Here is a 21,016-nt window from a genome sequence, read left to right on the forward strand (position 1 = left end):
TCCGAGCCTGATCTGATATAATTGCGGTAATTTGTTTTATTTAATTGTTCTTATTTAGCGAGATGCCATTTTTCTGCAAAAGTTACCCTGTCTTTATACATTGTAAAATTTCAAACCTAGACAAGTTCGCAATGTTCGCTATCACAGTGAGAAATCCATTATGTGTCATTTGTCCCACTTATTTAAACATTTAGAAATGTCAGGTATTGCCAGCATACAAATGCTAGAACTTTACTGTGTGTTTAATGATTAGGTCTAAATATTGAGTAACAAATGAAGTTCCTGATCAAAGGGTAACTCCAACGGGATTATAAAAGCCTGAACACACAAACTGTACGAAATTAGGAGCAGCATCAGACAGAAGAGTTACTGACTGTTACAATGATGCATAGAATTATCTTAATAATATGTGTTCTTGTGCAACACCATCCATTTTTCTGTTCAGGTAATTTTCTAAAAAGGTTATGTATTGCTATTTGATCGATTATATATTATATGTATGATTTTAGATTCAGCTTGCTGTCTTGTTTTTTCCTGTTACATGCCAATTAGCAGTCGTCTCTCTTACCTCGCTTCAATCATTTTAACATGTGCTTTGTTGTATGTCACAGGAGAAGTGGTTACTCCAAAGCCAATAATTGTAAATGGCACCTATTTAAACCCAGAGCTTGGTAAGTATCATGCCAGGTTAAGAACTATCAGTCGGAGTTGCCTTGACATCAAGGAGAATTTTGGAGTTACAACAGGTGAGAGCATTCCCTGCATAAAACAAGTGGCTAAGCAACAAACCATCCTTTTTTTTTATACTTTAAGGGAAACATAGTGATGTTACATGCTGACAGTAGATGCTCTGTTTTTTTACAGATGGCGTCTATTACCTAACCACAGCAAACGGTGTGATGTATCAGGCATTCTGTGATATGACCACAGCTGGAGGTGGCTGGACACTGGTAGCCAGTGTGCATGAGAACAATATCAATGGTAAATGCACTGTAGGTGACCACTGGTCCAGTGAGCAAGGAAGCGATCCCAAACGCCCGGATGGTGAAAGAGCTTGGGTGAACAGTGCTACATTTGGCACTGCAGAGGGAGCTACCAGCGAAGACTACAAGGTATACTATCATTATTTATTTCTTTATTATGCAAGGAAGGCTAAAATAATGCGAATTGAACAGCAAGAGAGGTTCTTCAGATCATTTGAGAGCAAATTAGTACCAACAACCATTTCTCCAGACCTGACACAGTTTGAGCCAGTTTGTTTTAGTCTTCTATGTAAATCAGTTTTTTAAAGATTAATCAGTGCAATTGATCCTTTAGAGGCAGTCGAAATTTGTAGTCAAAAAATACATTAGTAAATACATTAGTGAACTGCATCTATTTTAGTGAGTTATATACTACATCCAGTTGAAGATGTTAAGGTTTTCGTTGGAAGTGACGAGGATGGACAAGATTAGAATTGAGTTTTTTAGAGGGACAGCGCATGTAGGATGTTTTGGTGACATGGTGAGAGGTGTGATTGAGATGGTTGGACATGTGCAGAGGAGGGACATGAATTACATTGGTAGAAGAATGCTGAGCATGGAGCCCCCAGGTAGGAGGAAAAGAGGAAGGCCAAGGAGGAGGTTCATGGATGTGGTGAGGGAAGACATGCAGGTAGTTGGTGTGAAAGAGGCAGATGTAGAGGACAGGGTGGTATGGAGACAGATGATCCGCTGTAGCGACCCCTAATGGGAGCAGCCGAAAGAAGAAGAAGAAGAAGAAGATATACTACATCCAGTTGCTATCTTCATTGCCAGAAACAAAATAAACCTCCACTAGTATACTGTAGATAAACCAGCAAGTGCTAAATTTAAATATAATTACACGATTTTAGCTGAATTCTTATATGCATAAAAATCTGTGCAGTTGTGACAGTACCAGAGTTTCAGTAAATTGTTTTTGGGTGTTATGTTATCACAAGCTATTCTTGCCTTATATTGGTTCAACATCATGTTGCAGAAATCACACATTGCACTGCAATAAAATAAGGTTATTTTATAGCATCATTTCAGGCCTATATTAATTTGTGTATAAATTAATTCATTTTTATTCAGGAAGTGCTTAATTATAGTTAGAGTTGAGTTCTTGTCATAATTCCATAAAACTTGTTTGAAAAAAAGAGTGACTTGTTTCTCATAGAATCCTGGCTACTATGACATCACTGCAGACGATGTATCAGTTTGGCACGTTCCTAATGATGCTCAGCTCCAAAACTGGCCAAGCACCGCAATCCTGCGCTACCACACCGAAACCAAGTTCCTCACCGAAAATGGTGGAAGTCTGTACCATTTATTTAGGGTAAAGTCGCATTGTGTATACACCCTGTATTCCATCTTGTACTTGGACAACATCGTATACACATAAGCCTGCTGTAAACTTAAAGAAGAATAAATTAAATTAATTACTCTTTTAAATGTTCTCTTTAATATTTCCTGTGTCATCATTTTCCAGAAATATCCAGTGAGGTCTGGAGAAGGAGAATGTACAAATGACAATGGACCATCTGTCCCAGTGGTGTATGATACAGGTGACAAAGATTCAACAACAAAACTCTATGGCCCAACTCTTAGAGGTTTGTACCATCATTTCTGAGAACTCTACAAACTGTGGATATAAAACACAATAAACAGACATTTTAGCTTATTATGTAATAATGAATCATTAACTTGCTTATTTGATGTAGAATCTCTTTATTTCAATACACAATCTAAGATCTTTGAACAAATTATTTAAATACGATTCTGTTGTATTTACAAAAAAGCTTAGAAATTGTTTTTTGGAGGCTGTTCAAATGTTAAGAACAGTACCAATTGACTTTAAATAAAACAGATTGTAGAAACATGTATTTGATGCACTTCAGGATGTGTTTGTTTATAATAAGTTATTAATCTCATCCTTTTTTCCATTTTTAAATGATAGATCATTTTGAGCCTGGCTTCGTCACCTTCAGAGTGTTTAATGAGAAAAAAGCAGTGATGGCTATGTGCTCTGGGATCAAACCAACTGGATGCCATGCAGAACATGTAAATGATTCATTCTGGGTTTCAACACATCTATGTTTTATTATCACTAATGCATGTGTAAGACTAATTTATTTTTGTACATTTTGCAGTACTGCATTGGTGGAGTAGGAAACCTTGAGCAGTGTGGGGATTTTACATCACTTAATGAACTTCCTGCAACAAACTCATCCAAGGAATTAACAGAGGCAGCAGTTCTGATCTTCTATCGCTGAAAGCCTTCGACGAGACTTCTATAGCACTTTTTCTAATTCATTTGGTCAAACTAGTTCTCACTTCAGCTTCTGTAAAATGTTTACATTGTGATTAATAGCTATATAAAAGTAATTACAACTAAAGTTGACTTGTGTTTCTTTCAGCATTAAGCCTCTGCTTTAATTAAAAATTTTAATTAAAAAAAACTTAATCTAAAAATTTCAGAAACATGCTTTCACACACCCACCACACCCACACCCACACACACACACACACACACACACACACACACACACACACACACACACACGCAAAGAAAAACGTTTAAACTCCCCACTAGATGGCACTTTACATCCATTAATCCTGCCAAACATTCAACATAAAACTATTTATAACTACTTATAGGCCTAATACAGCAAAACCAAATTACAGTTGCTGGGCCCTTGAGCAAGGCTATTAACCCTCATCTGCTCAGCTGTAAAAATGCTCCAGTCTGATGTTGAGCCATAGAGTGTGATTAAAAGCATGGAGTGGTAAATGTAAGATAGATATGTAAAGTTTAGGGTGCCCTGATAGAGACAGGAATAAAGCACACACAGTGAAGTAGCATACAAAATGTGATCTATATTTGGAAATATACAATAAATGGCAGATGCTATAAATAAGGACATCTGCAGAATGCAATAAATGTAAATGTAATATTGCTCTAAATTGATTATCAGATGAACCATATAACAATGCTCTATCAGTCATGTATTTGCATTCTGTACTTCCTGCAATTCCCAAGAGTTTCTTGTGCTTTAATACAGTGGCACTTCGAGTGGCATTTAATTTCAAGATAACCACAAAAGGGACGGATAAGATCTACTTTAGCTCTTGATCTACTTTAACAGGAGAAGGCTGAATCTACCTAAAAGTAAATGCAGGCAAAATGAAGGAAGAAAAACAGTAGTGATCCAAAGAAGGAAAAGGATGTAAGCACGGCGGTTTAATCAGGCACACACAAAGACCAGACAACAGATACAGGACAGAGAGGTGTGTGTGTGTGTGTGTGTGTGTGTGTGTGTGTGTGTGTGTGTGTGTGTGTGTGTGTGTGTGTGTGTGCTGAGTAAGGAGTGACAGCAGGCAAATATGGCCCTTCATTTCGCATAACATGAACAGGAAATAGGTCCTATTGAAAGGATCAGTGGCTGTTAAGGATTAGTGTGAACACTATTATGAAAGAGAGAGACACTGATTTTCTTATTCATTAACAATTTATACATAGGATATTATGTTATATCAAAGGATGTCCGAACTGGCAGCATATGCATTTTATAATATTACATGCAAATCTCACTTTGCCTTCTCACTGTAAACATTGCACAGCTGGTTTGACTTGTATTACAAAATCAGATTTATAATAGTATCATTACTAGTATTTGTATTAGTACAATTAGATTTGGTAGTAGAATTTTTTTGCAATAACAAGACATCAAGGTTTTATTTCTACATATCATAATATGTGTGTGTGTGTGTGTGTGAGTGTGTGTGTGTGTGTGTGTGTGTGTGTGTGTGTGTGTGTGTGTGTGTGTGTGTGTGTGTGGTGGGTATGTTTACAGTTTAATCTTGTTCACGGGTGTACCGAGCAATAGAGTTTGACAAATTTAACAACAAACTGATCACAGTGTCACATTTGCTTTAAATCAGAGTTGCCCAAACGTTTTCCTACGAAGGGCCAAAAATAAATGTTGCATTATACCAAACATTATATTATAATTAAAACCGGCATGTTTTTTTTCTTATTTATCATATCGGATTCATATTATTTTAAAGTAAATAAATAAATATATAAAAAACCTGCTTTGTAAAGTGCTCAACTAATGCAGTTTTATGTTAAAAGTTTTAGTTCAGTGAAACGATCAGAAAGAATCCAATTCATCGTACAAATCATTTTTCCCCTGAAATTGAAGACGATGCTATCTAGGAACCTTATAATTGGATAAAATAATCACATTTTGTGAAATCATAAAATCTCATGGAAAAAGTATTGAGTTGGTCATAAATGTGTGAATAATGCTAAAAATCGAAATATTGCTCATTCACATGTTAAGCTGAAAATTAATCGGTTTAACATGTGAATAAGCAACTTTCTGGTCACATTTGACTTTATTTGACAAATAAAGAAGGTGTAAGTTATTGAATAAAGCATGTCCCTATTAATACATCTATTCAGTGACCTCTAATAAGAGACATGAAGCTGGCCTTTATTTTTCGAAGGCATTTGTTTTCCTCTTTTTTTTTTTTTGCTAAAGAAAAAGTCACCACGGGCCAGGTTTGGTCACCTAGTTAAGGCTTCACTGAAGTGAGGATGAAGTCATGTTGCTCGTCGCAGTAAACGCAGTGCACGACTTCACTATGCGCGCGCCCGCCCCCGCTACGAGCGCGCCCGCCCGCACGAGCACGCGCCTCGTTAGTGGAGTAGAAGGTTCAGTAAAGAGCGACGGCGTGTTACAAAACCGAGCACACGGACCGACACTTATAAAGAGATATTAAGTGAATTTCCAAGCCGTAAATCACTTAGAACCGTTTCCAATCTTTTTTTTGTGCCTCTGAGCCTTTTTTCCGTCTTGGAATTGTCCAATGTTTTTCATCACACACTGAATTAAAGTGATTGAGAAGGATAACTACAGCAGACCTTCTGTCCTCCAGAGCAACGGAGCCGTTCATCTCCCACCACACACACAGCAGCGTGCAAGTAAGTAGCGTTTCTCTCATCATTTGCTTCATTTAGTGACTTACACCATCTTTTAAAGACACACAATTAAAGTCAAAAGTGTGACAAGAAAGTTATTTGTATTCTCTCTTTTTTTTCTCACTAAATTAATTGCTTTAGCTTCACGTGTGAATACGTGATTATAGCCAAGCAACTTTTCCGTTGAGATTATACCATTCAGAATATTTGGCCCAGTTTTGATGGAAGTGTCTACATTTTCAGACGGAATCTAGATTTTGTTTCTATTTGTCTAAATCAAACACAACCTCTGTTTTCGCTACTTTGTTGATTTACGCAGGTGTGTGCGCTGAGCTTTTCTTGGACCCGTCTCTACTCTAACCTGATTTGCTATCGCTCAGGGAATTCGTGATCCTATTGGTCCAAATCACTGTCAATCAAACCAGACGCGTCTCCGATCATAATTTTTAAAAACCAAAATGAAAGGGTTTATATATATATATATATATATATTTTTTTAAACTAAATAACATTTTATTTTGTTTACATTTTGATAATATTAGAAAATATTTTCGAGTAAACTCTGTGTATTAAGTGTAATTAACTGTTAGAGTGTTAGATTATTAGATTAGGTATAGATTTTTTTTTTTTTTTTTTTTTTATTGTCATGGAAATAATGAGCATTACAGGTGTTCAGCAATAAAGTCAACACCCAGTTCTGTGTATTTAGTTTGTTGTTATGACCTCATACATGCAGATCAGAATTGTAAAAAACGGAAGTGACTAATGTTTTGAGAAAAAAAACAAAGATGGTACTGTTGTAGTGGAACAACTGTAAATCCTGAAGCAGTGTTGCTTGGAGTCTGAGCGAAGAGAGAAATAGATTCAGCTTTTTTCTATCAAGGTACAGTGATCCTGGGTTTTTGGGTCTCCAATGTATGTTTATTGCTTATTTGTACTTAGTACTGTGGGTTTGTAACGAGCCAGGATTGGACATTTAGTTGCATATGCATTTATTTTACTCAAGAGTTATTATATTTTTTACCATTTTCATTGCTTATCAGAAAAATCCTAGAGTCCCACAACTTAGATGATTTGGCATCAGTGGTTTATGATCAATGATCAACCAAGTGGGTTGAAAAAGTGTGCCCTAACATTTTAAATAATCAACCAAATCTGTTCATTTGTTTGAATCAGTTTCTACTGTCAGACTTTTCTTTTTTTTTTAAATCCCCCCCCCCCCATTTATGTTACAATGGATGTAACATGACTGTAACATCTATTGATAATTTTGTCTTTTGTGAGAATTGACCTGTTTTTTTTAAAAACACGTGAAAGACCTCACCAAAAAAATAAGCCTGTCCTTCTCACTAGAACAAGCTTCAAGTGTACCCTTGAAAAACAGTCAATGTTGTGCAAAACTCATGAATGATTTACGGAGCTGTGTGGATCAACTCCAGGTCTAGATATTCCTGTTCTCAGAGCGAGACCTTCCGTGCTGTTCCCACAATCTCACGCTCACAATCGCACATCTGGGCAGGGCACCTCTTTAAAGCTTGTACAAACATGATAGTTTAATATGATTGTTGAGATCATCCTTCAGTATTAGATTTCCTACTTTGGGTGTGTTGTGTATTTTTGGTTCGATAATTGCTTCTTTTTCCAAAGCTCAGTTTCGTGTTCTTTCACTGTTTATCTTTTTACTTTTTTCTCTTGGTTAATTTTTTGTCTGTTATGTGTTTCTGAACACAGGTGACCTCAGCCATGGGCTGCTTTGCTTCCAGATTGTTTTGGATCCTTCTATTTGCCCAGCTTGTTGCACTTTTGCCTGGATCATCAGGGGCACCGCAGGGCTGCGGATCCAACGTGAGCTCTCTCTACTATAACCTGTGTGACCTTGGTGCAGTTTGGGGCATCGTGCTGGAGGCATTTGCTACCGCTGGAGTCGTGGTATGCCTCATACTGATCATGGTTCTCCTCGCAAGCATTCCATTTATGTCAGACAATAGGCGGCGCAGGTCGGTATCACTGGACGCTGGCTTACTTTTGGGCACTCTGGGCCTTTTTGGGCTGGCATTTGCCTTTATCGTGGGCAAGGATTTCGCCACGTGTACCTCACGTCGCTTCCTGTTTGGTGTGTTGTTCGCCGCTTGCTTCTCATGTCTCCTTATGAAAGCTGTCAATTTCAACATTCTGTCCAGGCACAACAAGGCACCCGATCTTGGCCACTCTGCCTTGGAGCCTTGGCTCTTTGGTTGGTCGAAGTGATCATCAACACAGAATGGTTGATTATCACCATGGTCCGCCAGCCCCTTAATGTCACCTCTAGTACCCCTGGACCATGCATGATTTTTAAAGAAGACTTCGTAATGGCTCTCATTTATGTAATGGTCCTGCTGGTAGCTGTGTTTGTGGCATCCATATCAATCCTGTGTGGCAAGCACCAGCACTGGCACAAGAGTGGAGTCTTCATCCTGCTCACTGCAATGTTCTCGCTGGGCATTTGGGTGGCCTGGATCATCATGTACACTTATGGCAATGGCAAGCATGGCAGCTGGGAGTGGAACGACCCAACCCTCACTATAGCGCTTGTCGCTAACGCCTGGGTGTTCCTGCTGCTTCATACAGTGCCCGAGCTTTGCCAAGCGACTGACAACTTAGACGAGGTATCGGACCTTACCACTGATGTCTATACAAACCAAGGTGTGGGTTATGAGAACATCCTGAAGGAGCAAAGCTCGCAGAACATATTCATGGAAAATAAGGCCTTCTCTATGGACGAACCCAAAGCAGGTACACAATCTTTTACACTCCTTGTTGTTTTGCTCTGTGCTTCATAGGTGGTTTCTAAGCTGCTTTCATAAGCTGCTTTCCTGATTTCTGTGGTCACATTCCTAGCATTTGTATAATGTGCAAATTAATAATAGGATAAACGTCATACAAACATGTTTTATTAAATTCACAATCGTAGAGGTTTTTTAACCCTGTTGTAATGCAAAGTGAAACTAATTATTACCCTGAAAAACCCCACACAGTCACGGCTCATTGGTTGAGTGATGTATTTCCACGGATGAACGCTGAGAGTGATTTACTGCAGTAAAACATTCACCAGAAAACCTAAAAAGTGTAATGGGTTAAATTTACCCTGAATCTTTAAATCGTTTTAGGTAATTGGAGCAGGATAGCATGACTTTTTTAAAAACGCATGAGGTACAGAAGGCCAGATTTTGCAACTGCTTGCTGCTTACGCTACCGAATTTGATACGCTGATGTTTGAAGTCTCATATCTGTAATGGTAGAAGACCGGAGTCTTTAGAACACATTGTTCTGCAGATGTCCTGTCTATCCTTTTCTCTCACACCCTGTTTCTGTCTCATTGTTTTACTCGATTGTTCCCTCTTGATCTTTTTATTTATCTTCCTTTAGCATACACATGCGGTTCATTCAGGACAAATAGGAAAAAGTGGTATAATGCTGTCATTATGGTTTTGTAGTGTTTGCTAATCCATTGTGAGTTCGAAAACAAAACTGTTCTGCTTTGTAAAAGAAACGCAGAAAGTCATTTTTTCCATTTTAGCCCAGTCCCATCCCTGCTCATGCACAGTGTGTGCCTGATTACTCAATGAAAAGCAAAGTGAACACTCGCTTGCCCTTGTGTAATGAGACTCAGTACGGCTGATATGATTCACAGAACAATAATTGAGATCGGCATGTTTGTTCTGTCATATAGACACGGCCATGCCAGTCAGGTATTTCATGGCAGGAAACGGCATTTCCCTCCCAGCGTCCTATCCATCATACCCATTTCTAACAAATCCATCACGGATTTGAAAAGTACGGATAACTTACTTTTTCCTACGAACATATAACGACATTTTTGGCTCTCTGGGTTTTTCTTGAAGCTCAATACATTATTAGCGATCTAAAAACATATATATATATATTTATAATTATTTTTAATCAGCTATTAGACAACCCTATATCTAACTGCTATATATATATATATATATATATATATATATATATATATATATATATATATATATATATATATATATATATATAGCATACGACTTACGGATACCACAGGTATTACAGATATGTTCCGAAAAATATACTTGAGCTTGACTTGTTAGTTCTTGTTCTTACTTCATATAATTACAGATGTAAACTGATGCTTTCCAACCAGCCCTTTGTTTTTTTTTTTTTTTGGTTTCTTTTTGTTTTTTTTTGCAGTTTGTCATTTTGCCAAGCGATCACAAAGATCTCTCTACTTAAGAATTTCACAAGCCTCTATACTGTTACTACAGAAACGATAACATTCAAACGAGTTTGTTGATGGAAATGCATCCTGTAGCGGGAAATTTTGTCAGAGCTGCTGAATGTTAATCTCTGTAAAACAACCTGTTTTCCTTTCCTGAATTTCCTTGTGAACAAACCCATTTCAGATTTCAGAAATGTCCATTCTGCAATTTCTCCCAGGGTTTCTCATGTTGATTTTATTTATTTTTTTCTGTGTGTTATCAGCTAACAAGCCACTGTCTCCATACAGCGGCTACAACGGGCAGATTCGCGGCTCTGTGTACCAGCCTACAGAGCTCGCGATTATCACCAAAGGAGTGAATGTGAGTACGATTTGCCAGCCCTGTTTTGCTTATGCAAATTCACATGACACTGCTATTACTGTTATTACGTAGCGTAGTTGTTCAATAAACAATAGAGACCTTTTAAAAGCCTTGTCCGAAGAAAAATATCTTATTTATATAAAATATATAATATGTGCTACTTCTTTCTCACACACGTGCTTTCTCCTTCTTCATGCTTGTGACTTTAGCACCAGATGGACCATTTTACCGATACTTCGATCCCACGAGCCTCTCTCGCCTCTCCACTCAGTCAGAGCGGCAACCTCAGCCCGACCCTGTCCGACATGGGACAGAAACCTGTAACTAATGTATGCAGCTCACACGATCAGGGATCATCTTTCCAATTTCCTTGCATTGTTCTTTTGAGTCTACTGATTTACTCATTGTCATCACCTCTGTGGCCTCCCCCACTGATTTACCATGCTCTTACTCGTTCCTCTATCTTTCTTCACTATTTGTCAGGAACCCCTGATTTCCTGCTTTGTTGTTCAGTCTATCCTGATTCCCTCTGTTTTTCCATCTCTTTCAACATCCTCATCGTTTGCTCTTGCCGTTTCAAGTTCCATTCTGGAAATCTGTTTTATTTCTTACTTTCTTTCTCTTCTAACATTTTTGGAGGTGATTTTCTGCCTTTATTATCTGATTTGCGTTGTGTGTATGTCTGTTTTTGTGCACAGAAGTACACAGAAGCACTGAGTAAGAGAACACTAATCCCAAGTCAGGTTATAGGCACATTCCTACTTGATTTGAAGGTGTTGCCATCTGGCATTCTTTTTCTCCAGTTTAATCTTTAATACCTTTGTGTCTCACCTACCTGTTCCTTCCTGACAGGTCATTTCTGTGCTTACGTGTTATCTGTTATGTGTGGATTTAAGTGTAAGTTTATTTGACCCTTTATAGATAATGAAACAGTTTTCGGGCCATAGATTATAAATGACTATACTTGAACAATAGAGTGCTATATTGTATGTGAAGGACAGTACGTGTGCATCAAAAGGTGTTTTCACACTTGAGCTGAAAACAAGTTCCATTTTAATGCCTTAACTAAGAGTAAATAGTTTTCTAACACCATACAGACTTTTAGTGAGGTTTAGAAAAGGACCAGAGATCATCTTAAACAGTTTTCACATTCCCACCAAACATATGCCATGTTACAGGCATTTTATTCATTAATTAATTATCGATTAGACTGAGAGTAAAAAAAAAAAACCTTAGACACAATGGTTAACAATTAAAAATATACATAACTGTAAGCGATTATGATGCAAGTGTATGGAAATAATAAATATTCTCTCCTGTTTCTTTCTTCAGGGAAATGGCTTGCACTGGAAATCGCAGTGGTGAATCTAGCCAAGACTTCCTGAATGCCTTACTCTGCTGTTCCCCCCCCCCTCATCTATGTTTTCATTAAAGAACTTTACAAGCTTCATTTTGGAATGGCTAGGAGTCCATGTGTCCAGTTAGAGGCAACATGCGGGCAGTTTGTCCCCAGTGATGCTGAACTGGAAATGAAGTCCAGGAGTTGAGACTGCCCAGGTGGATAGTGGACATGAAGTGTATTACATGCTGGCTGCCTTAGCTACTACGCTACTATGCATTGTAAGGAAAAAGCATGTACGATGAATGGTTCTTCACTTTGATACTTAATAATTGAAATAATCAGTCTGGTTTTGGATTCTGACACTTTCAGAAACGGATAGCAACAGTACTCTTGCTTGTTGCTGAGGTAGCACTCTCAAGAGTACATTTTTGAGATCATTCACTCGGAAACATGGATGTAGTGGACTTACTGTATACAATATTTCAAAAAATGAGATGTAAGCTCTGAATTTACACTACATGCACACACAGTAAAGATCTCATCTGCTGCACACAGTAATGTTTAAGTAGTGAGAGCATCACTATGCATGCATTTCCTTTAAGTTTATTGGTACAACTGGACCAAAGGTACCAAACTGCTCATTTAATGGTAGAAACTGTTTAAGATAAGTCCTGTACTATTGCTATGTATCTTTCAACTTTTAAAGCTCAGTTTCGAAAGACCCTCCTTGTATCTTGAGAGCTTGAATTTACTTTGTGCCTTTATAGTATAGTACACTTTGTGACAGTGTAGATGCAGCAACATCTCTGTACAGTAGATGTCTTATGATTACTGTACTTTTAATTGTGCCTGATTGAAAGAATGTTGTATTGTAAGATTTTAATGCAAAAATGTGTTCAGTATTGCAACACATTACACACAGGCTTTTCTTTAATGATTGTCATAATTCTGGACTTAATAAGTTTGTGTGAGAGAGTATGTGGTATGTGTGATGTGATTATGTACATACCATGCATCCTCGATACTCGCGGGGGTTGCGTTCTGTGACCCCTAGCGAGTAACAAAAAATCGTGAGGTTTCGACTCTCTACATATACTGTAAACTCATTGTGAATTATTTGTCATAAATGTTTTCTTTACTACTTTAAATGAATGATACAATAATAAAATAATAGTTTTTCAAAAATTTGTATGTAATTTATTAGTCGCAAACTCTATTTGGAAATGTTACGCCGAACTTTCGAGGTCGCAAGTGTCAAAGTCGCGAGTATCGAGGTTCCACTGTGTGTATGTGTGTGTGTGTCTGTGTATGGATTTTGTTTGTATGTTTTTAATTTCCATCGAGACAGTCAGAGACTTGACTGTGTGTGAAAGTTTCAGCGTATTCTTCAGGACAGTTTATAGATAAGATCCCTACGAGAAATGTATCTAATGGAAAAAAATTCCCATCCGCCATAATCAGCACCCACATTATTTCCATAGTCTCATCAGATAAGTTTCACTTTCCTACATGCAGGTGTAGATGTGACTGTAAGAGTGGGGAGGTTACATCATTTTTATTTCATTTTTATTTTAAATACAACCAATTCCATATTTTTTTTTCTATTTACATTTTCAAGGCCTTTTCTATATCTTTTAAATATAGTTGTGGCCAAATAACATCTATAAATAAGTATTATTCTTTATTGCTATTCTTTAAGCAGCAATATTAATACAATTTATATCAATTACAAATCTAATATTTGGATCTAATTATATGATTGGAAAACCAACAGAAAATAAAAACTGGTAAAAATTGCACAATAGATTGAATACAAAACAATTTTCCTATATTTTATATATAAACAGACATTATTTATGTTCTCGCTCTGTCAGGGTGCAGCCTGATCTGTCCTGACCTCTGCTTTATTTTCTAATAACCTTGAGCAGCATAAACCAGCTCTGTTCTTTCTATCTGTCTGTCTGTCTGTCTGTCTGTCTTTCTACATATCCAATGTTCAGCACTTGTGGGAAAATGGTAATTTGAAACTCTTGGTAACATAATTTCTTTATATTTGGCCCCACAATAAACCACAGAACTGAGTAAATGATGAGAATTAAAACCATCATGATGCTGTGAAGTGTTTATATAATACAAACCCGATTCCAAAAAAGTTGGGACACTGTACAAATTGTGAATAAAAAAGGAATGTTATAATTTACAAATCTCATAAACGTATGTTTTATTCACAATAGAATATAGATAACATATCAAATGTTGAAAGTGAGACATTTTGAAATGTCATGCCAAATATTGGCTCATTTTGGATTTCATGAGAGCTACACATTCCAAAAAAGTTGGGACAGGCAGCAAAGAGGCCGGAAAATGTACATATAAGAAACAGCTGGAGGACCAATTTGCAACTTATTAGGTCAATTGGCAACATGAATGGGTATAAAAAGAGCCTCTCAGAGTGGCAGTGTCTCTCAGAAGTCAAAATAGGCAGAGGATCAACAATTACCCCAATGCTGTGGTGAAAAATAGTGGAGCAATATCAGAAAGGAGTTTCACAGAGAAAAATTGCGAAAAGAGTTTAAAGTTATCATCTACAGTGCATAATATCATCCATTCCAAAGATTCAGAGAATCTGGAACAATCTCTGTGCGTAAGGGTCAAGACCGGAAAACCATACTGGCCCTTAGACGGCACTGCATCACATACAGGAATGTTACTGTAATGGAAATTACAACATGGGCTCAGAAATACTTCCAGAAAACATTGTCGATGAACACAATCCACCGTGCCATTCGCCGTTGCCGGCTAAAACTCGATTGGTCAAAAATAAAGCCATATCTATACATGATTCAGAAGCGCAGGGGATTTCTCTGGGCCAAGGCTCATTTAAAAGGGACTGTGGCAAAGTGGAAAACTGTTCTGTGGTCAGACGAATCAAAATTCTTCTTCTAAAAAAAAGTTATTTTTGAAAAACTGGGACGCCATGTCATCCGGACTAAAAAGGATAAGGACAACCCAAGTTGTTATCAGCACTCAGTTCAGAAGCCTGCATCTCTGATGGTATGGGGTTGCATGACTGCATGTGGTATGGACAGCTTACACAGGAAAGGCACCATCAATGCTGAAAGGTATATCCAAGTTCTAGAACAACATATGCTCCCATCCAGACGTCGTCTCTTTCAGGGAAGACCTTACATTTTCCAACATCACAATGCCATACCACATACTGCATCAATTACAACATCATGGCTGCCGGGTACTGAAATGGCCAACCTGCAGTCCAGATCTTTCACCCATAAAAAACATTTGGCTCATCATAATGAGGAAGATGCGACAAAGAAGACCTAAGACAGTTGAGCAACTAGAAGCCTTTATTAGACAAGAATGGGACAACATTCCTATTCCTAAACTTGAGCAACTTGTCTCCTCAGTCCCCAGATGTTTGCAGACTGGTATAAAAAGAAGAGGGGAATGCCACACAGTGGTAAACATGGTCTTGTAACACCTTTTTTTTTTTTAGATGTGTTTATGCCATGAAATTTAAAATCAACTTATTTTTTTCTTAAAATGATACATTTTCTCAGTTTAAACATTTGATATGTCATCTATGTTGTATTCTGAATAAAATATTAATATTTGGAACTTCCACATCATTGCATTCTGTTTTTATTCACAATTTGCTCAATGTCCCAACTTTTTTGGAATCGGGTTTGTACTTTATTTTGATATTTAATATGAAGACTATAGCTCCTTTTTATCTCCAGCTAATAACAATGGCATAGCATTTATCTTGTAAATCAAATATGACTACGCCCTCAATCACAGGTGTTCGATGGTCATCTATCCAAGTGCAGCTCAAGGCCAGAATACGCAGTTCTTCATTTGTGTATAAAAAGCCATAAAACCTATTTGACCAGTAATGACTTAAACCTGAAATGAGGTTGAGCTTGAAAAGTTGTACTGACAAGTTAATGGACATAATATAACCCTTAACAAACAATGAGTTAAAAACGGGATTGTAGAAGCTATTATTATATATATTATTTTACGTTCCTGTTATCAATTAATCTGTCAGTTCTCCTGAGTTAATTATATCATAAATGGACCATTAGAAAAACTTTGATATAATGTGCCTTAATTGAAAATTGATTCTTGGTTAGAGGATCAGTACTGAAATTGGCTTTGCCCACATCAGAACGGTTGGTTCCAGAGATCTCTCCAAAGCAACCCAATAAGTATGAAGGTATTCGGTTTGTTTATATGATGTATCGTATGATGCTGACAGAAAACATTGTGCTGCTGAAAGCACGAAATTGGAGTAAATTCAGTATTTATGTTGAAAATTGGAATCTAGTGCAATTAGCAAAATATGATCTGCGTTTCATTTCATAAATTAAGATTTGATGCTTCTGACACCCCTGTGCACAACACTGACTGTCCATCGCACCCATTTTTCATTCCTGCTCAGGTTTGGCAACTTTATGTAGAAACAGATTTTTAATGGGATAGATAATAATAAAAATGATGTGGCGAACTAATATTCATAAGAAATAAAGCTTTTTCAAATGCTGTGTCTTTATACAATGACGATCATGTTATCTATTTAATAAAGGCTGCTAGACACCACATGACATGATATGATTTTAGCTTTATTGCTTGACCAAGTTGCAGAAGACCACATGGCGGATTTGCTCAGGGAGCACGTATAATTACAAGAATGCTAAACATTTCATTTTCACTCGATCACCACAAGTACAAATGACTAACCTAAAGAATAAATGAAGGGTGTGTTCAACACCGTTTATTCCCAGAGAATAAACAATGGGATGATCAATATATAATATGATCATTGTTTAAATGTAAACAATTATGAATTATGCAAATGCACACCTACAGTTGTATTCGTGCATTCATTTGGTTTTAAAAAAAAAAAGCCTGTAATGCTCTCCTGGCTATATTGTCCCGATTCTTCTGAATGGTAAACACAGTGCATACAAGTCTCCTTTCACTGCAGCTGCACCACCCGAATATCTCTAACCCTAACCTTAACCACCAGCATTTCTCATATCTCATATCTATAGCAGTAGCATCGATATTAACCTCATAAAATGCCCCCTGGGTAAAGTAAACAAACACTCAGTTGCTATTAATGGGTATCAAATAAAGAGAACAGACTATTGGAAATAACTGAATACATATTCATGGACAAAGATATATTGAATTAAATGAAATTGAAATGAAAAATATATTTGAAAACATGTTAGTGATTTTAGGGCCCGCAGAGAAGGCTGTGCTGGCCCTGACAGCCACCACCACAAAGATCGAGTTTACTCAGCAGAGGGATAAATATGACAGAAGAAATGAAAGACAAAAGCCATGACCGTAGATCACTGTTTATTTTGTGCAGGACAATTTGACCATTTATGCATAACTATTTGCTTAATTATTCTGCAGGCCATGTTATTATGCAAATCTCTTATTTTCCTATTGGTTTCTGTTTTGCCAACAGTTGGAAAATAAAACCTAAGAAAATAATATTTACAACCATTCTCTACTTCCTCTGTATAAAGCCAATACGTCTTCACTATGCAAATCAAGTGAATCAGGTAGAAATGAACTTTATTGGAATATTGGAATTGTATATACATATTCGCTCGTCTGCCTTCACAAGCAAATTAACTATAATGTTGGCCATTTGCAGCTTTAAAAGCTTCAACTCTTCTGGGAAGGCTTTCCACAAAGTTTAGGAGTGTGTTCATGAGAATTTTTTACCATTTCCTCAGAAGCGCATTTGTGAGGTCAGACAGTGATGTTGGACGAGAAGGCCTGGTAAAAAACCTAACCTAAAGGCATTTCATCGGATTGAGGTCAGGACTTTGTGCAGTCCAGTCAAGTTCTTCCACACCAAACTCACTCACCCATGTCTTTATGGACCTTGCTTTGTGCATTGGTGCGCAGTCATGTTGGAACAGAAATGGGCCGTCCACAAACTGTTTCTACAAAGTTGGGTGCATGAAATTGTCTAAAATGTCTTGGTATGCTGAAGCATTAGGAGTTCCTTTCACTGGAACTAAAAGGCCGAGCCCAACTCCTTAAAAACAACCGCACATAATAATCCCCCCTCCACCAAATTTTACATTTGGCACAATGCAGTCAGAGAGGTACCGTTCTCCTGGCAACTGCCAAACCCAGAGTCGTCCATTGGATTGCCAGACAGTGAAGCGTCATTTCATCACCCCAGAGAACACATCTCCACTGCTCTAGCGTCACTGGCGATGTGCTTTACACCACTGCATCCGATGCTTTGCATTGCACTTGTTGAGTGAGAGTGACCCATTCTTTCACAAATGTTTGTAGAAACGCTCTGCATGCCCATGTGCATGATTTTTTACACCTGTAACCATGAAAGTGGTTGAAACACCTGAATGCTATCATTTGGATGGATGGGAAGTGCAAAACATAGCAACAAAAGTGAGTACACTCTTAGTGATAACAGCTGTAAGTCGTGTAACCATGCAAAGCCACTTGACCTAATCATCATGTTTTTGTCTGCTTGACAGAACCATGCACATTTGTGTATTTTGTATAAGAGCAGTTAAAATGTGGTGCTTTGAGTACAATTGTCTCATACTGACCACTGGATGTTCAACATGGCACCTCATGAAAAAGACTCTCTGAATATTTGAGAATTAGAATTGTTGCTCTCCACAAAGATGGCTGAGGCAATAAGAGGATCTGTAACAACCTGAAACTGAGGTACACCACAGTGGCCAGGTTCATTCACAGGTTTTCCATCAAAAAAAGTTGAGTCCTCTTGCTGTGCTTCAGGTGCAGATGCTGCTTCAAAACACAGATGCATGAGCATTGTTTTAAAGGTTGCAGAAGTGAAAGATCTGCTTATCAGTGCTCAGACCGTATGCAGCACACTGCAACACGTCGGTTTGCATGGCAGTTATTCAATTCAATTCAATTAATTTTTTTTTTTGTATTGCGCTTTTAACAATGAACATTGTTTTAAAGCAGCTTTACACAGATAATGTAGTGATAAAAAATAAATATGTTCTTTATAAGTAAGTTTGTCCCTGATGAGCGAGCCGGTGGCGACTGTGGCAAGGAAAAACTCCCCGAGATGGCATAAGGAAGAAACCTTGAGAGGAACCAGACTCAATATGGCTCCATATCCTCGTCTGGGTTGCACCGAATGTCCATTTTTTGCAGATATGCAATCTTGTGGGGTACAGTGATGGTGATCAGAAGCAATCCGTAGTCCTGAGTCATCGTAGCAAACTGTTGACATTAACTACAGTCCAAATCCATCCTCAAAGCTTCCCAGAATAGATTCCCAGATAGAAGCCTTAGAATTATTTTTTAAAAATGAACTATTTGGAAAGTCTTTATGCACATAAACAAGTTGTAAAGTGATTGTTGTTACCAATTTGATTTAATTAAAAACTGTAATTTTTTATTTACTTGCTTGGTTCTTTTAGCACACACAAACACACAAAGACTTCATTGTTTTATTGTATGTTAATCAGATAATGTAAATGTAAATATAAATGTTGTGCATTTACAAGGCATGGAAATAATAAACTGGATTTACAGCCTGTCATTTAAAATAAGCATTGCAATCCCTTGGGTCATATTGATACACATGCAGTTTGGTTCTTTTCATATGTACAGTATACACAGGAGTTTGTTGTGACTATAAACCCAAACATGACTGATGGGATCATGGCACTTTTTTTTCTCATATTAGATTAGTTCAAGGTACATGTACAGAGACAATCAAATGCAGTATATCCTGATTAAGTGAGAAACAAAAAAAAAATCATAGTTTTAACATAAAGTCTATTTTGTTGCAGTCTAAAAGTTTTCATAGCAACTATAGTCCACAGTCATTGTATTCTTAGGGCTAATCCAATAATAATATCTGTAGGAGTTTCATATGAAAATTAGAGTCAATATTTACACCGAGGTCCGATAAACCAGAATGGCCACCCAGAGTTATGCTTTAAACAAAAAACTGTTAGATTCATGTGGTCTTATACAAATAATTCTGTCTTGTCAAAATCAAATAGAAGGAAGATAATAAGATAATAATTATTAAACTGGTGTCTATCATCAAGTTTTGCTAAAACTTACAACTATATGAATCAGCATAACAGTGGAAGCCAATAATATGTTTGAAAATGTTATAATAATAATTAATTAATAATTTAAAAAAAAGGCTCAAATCAAACCTTGTGGAACGCCGCACCTGTTAAACATCTAGTCTCATTGTTTTTAAGACAGGTACCTGTTCTTTTTGTTTATATGCAACAAACTAGGTAAAAGAAAAAAACACAATAATTAGACCGTGAATAACTAAAAGAAAGTTCTGTTTTATAACACAACAACTTATATAAGACATAAAACAGGAGAGAAGATGTTCTCAGAATGCCTCACACCCACTGAGAAACATGGAGGTGAAAGCTTAATGTTTTAGGGTTGTTTTGGAGCAGGGAATATTGGGGACTTATTCCAGGGGAAACGCAATACTCAACCAACATACATTCCATAACTCAAAGCTCTGTAAGCATTATTTAGAGAGTAAACAGTCAGCTGGAGTATTATCTATCATGGAATGTCCTGCCCAGTCATCAGACCGAAATCCTTTTGAACTTCTTTGGAATGAAGTGGATTGCGAGGTCAGAAGGAAATAACTAGTGTAGAACACCTTTGACAAAGTTTACAAGAGGCATGGCTGTGTTTTAAGTACAAGTGGTACAGCTGAATGTTTGTTAAAAGTAAATGTCCAGTTGGCAGAAGTGTGTAAAGCTGTTATTTGTGTTAAGGGAGGATTTTTCAATGAAAATAAAGGTAACATCTGTACATTTATAAAAAAAAAAATTTTGACAAAGTAAATCTTGTAACCCTAACCCTAATTTATAGTATAGAAACAATTTTAACTGCTGATAACCAGATCTGGGCAAGGAAAACTTAATTTTCTTCTCCTTCTCCTTAACCCCTTAACATTAATCTATCCAGGAGAGTAGTATGATCAACACTAAGGTCAAGCAAATACAAGTAACTAAACGCAACCCTAATC

The 21,016-nt window shown here is 37.2% G+C and overlaps 2 protein-coding genes across 2 annotated transcripts; both read left to right on the plus strand.

Annotated features, from left to right (window-relative positions):
* Positions 1-314: 314 nt before the first annotated feature.
* Positions 315-3,404, plus strand: itln3 (intelectin 3). Its single transcript, XM_046854257.1, has 7 exons — positions 315-445; positions 612-746; positions 865-1,112; positions 2,179-2,337; positions 2,491-2,611; positions 2,959-3,062; positions 3,152-3,404. The coding sequence occupies exons 1-7, from the start codon at positions 382-384 to the stop codon at positions 3,272-3,274; spliced, it is 954 nt and encodes a 317-aa protein (XP_046710213.1). The 5' UTR covers positions 315-381; the 3' UTR covers positions 3,275-3,404.
* Positions 3,405-5,653: 2,249 nt separating this feature from the next.
* On the plus strand, positions 5,654-13,119 carry gprc5c (G protein-coupled receptor, class C, group 5, member C). The gene is given in 6 exon segments (XM_046854709.1): positions 5,654-5,991; positions 7,720-8,167; positions 8,170-8,760; positions 10,495-10,592; positions 10,802-10,921; positions 11,925-13,119. Coding segments are annotated over 5 exon segments (1,278 nt in total). The 5' UTR covers positions 5,654-5,991; positions 7,720-7,731; the 3' UTR covers positions 11,958-13,119.
* The last annotated feature ends 7,897 nt before the right edge of the window (positions 13,120-21,016 follow it).

Source organism: Silurus meridionalis, chromosome 7, assembly GCF_014805685.1.
Source record: "Silurus meridionalis isolate SWU-2019-XX chromosome 7, ASM1480568v1, whole genome shotgun sequence".
NCBI classification, from domain to species: Eukaryota; Metazoa; Chordata; class Actinopteri; order Siluriformes; family Siluridae; genus Silurus; species Silurus meridionalis.

What these genes read in the sequence shown, in the direction of transcription:
- itln3 (XM_046854257.1), top strand. Translation starts at nt 382, where the DNA reads ATGATGCATAGAATTATCTTAATAATATGTGTTCTTGTGCAACACCAT. An exon ending in GAATTTTGGAGTTACAACAG is followed by an intron (nt 747 to 864) that starts GTGAGAGCATTC and finishes GTTTTTTTACAG; the next exon opens with ATGGCGTCTATTACCTAACC. An exon ending in CTGGATGCCATGCAGAACAT is followed by an intron (nt 3,063 to 3,151) that starts GTAAATGATTCA and finishes TACATTTTGCAG; the next exon opens with TACTGCATTGGTGGAGTAGG.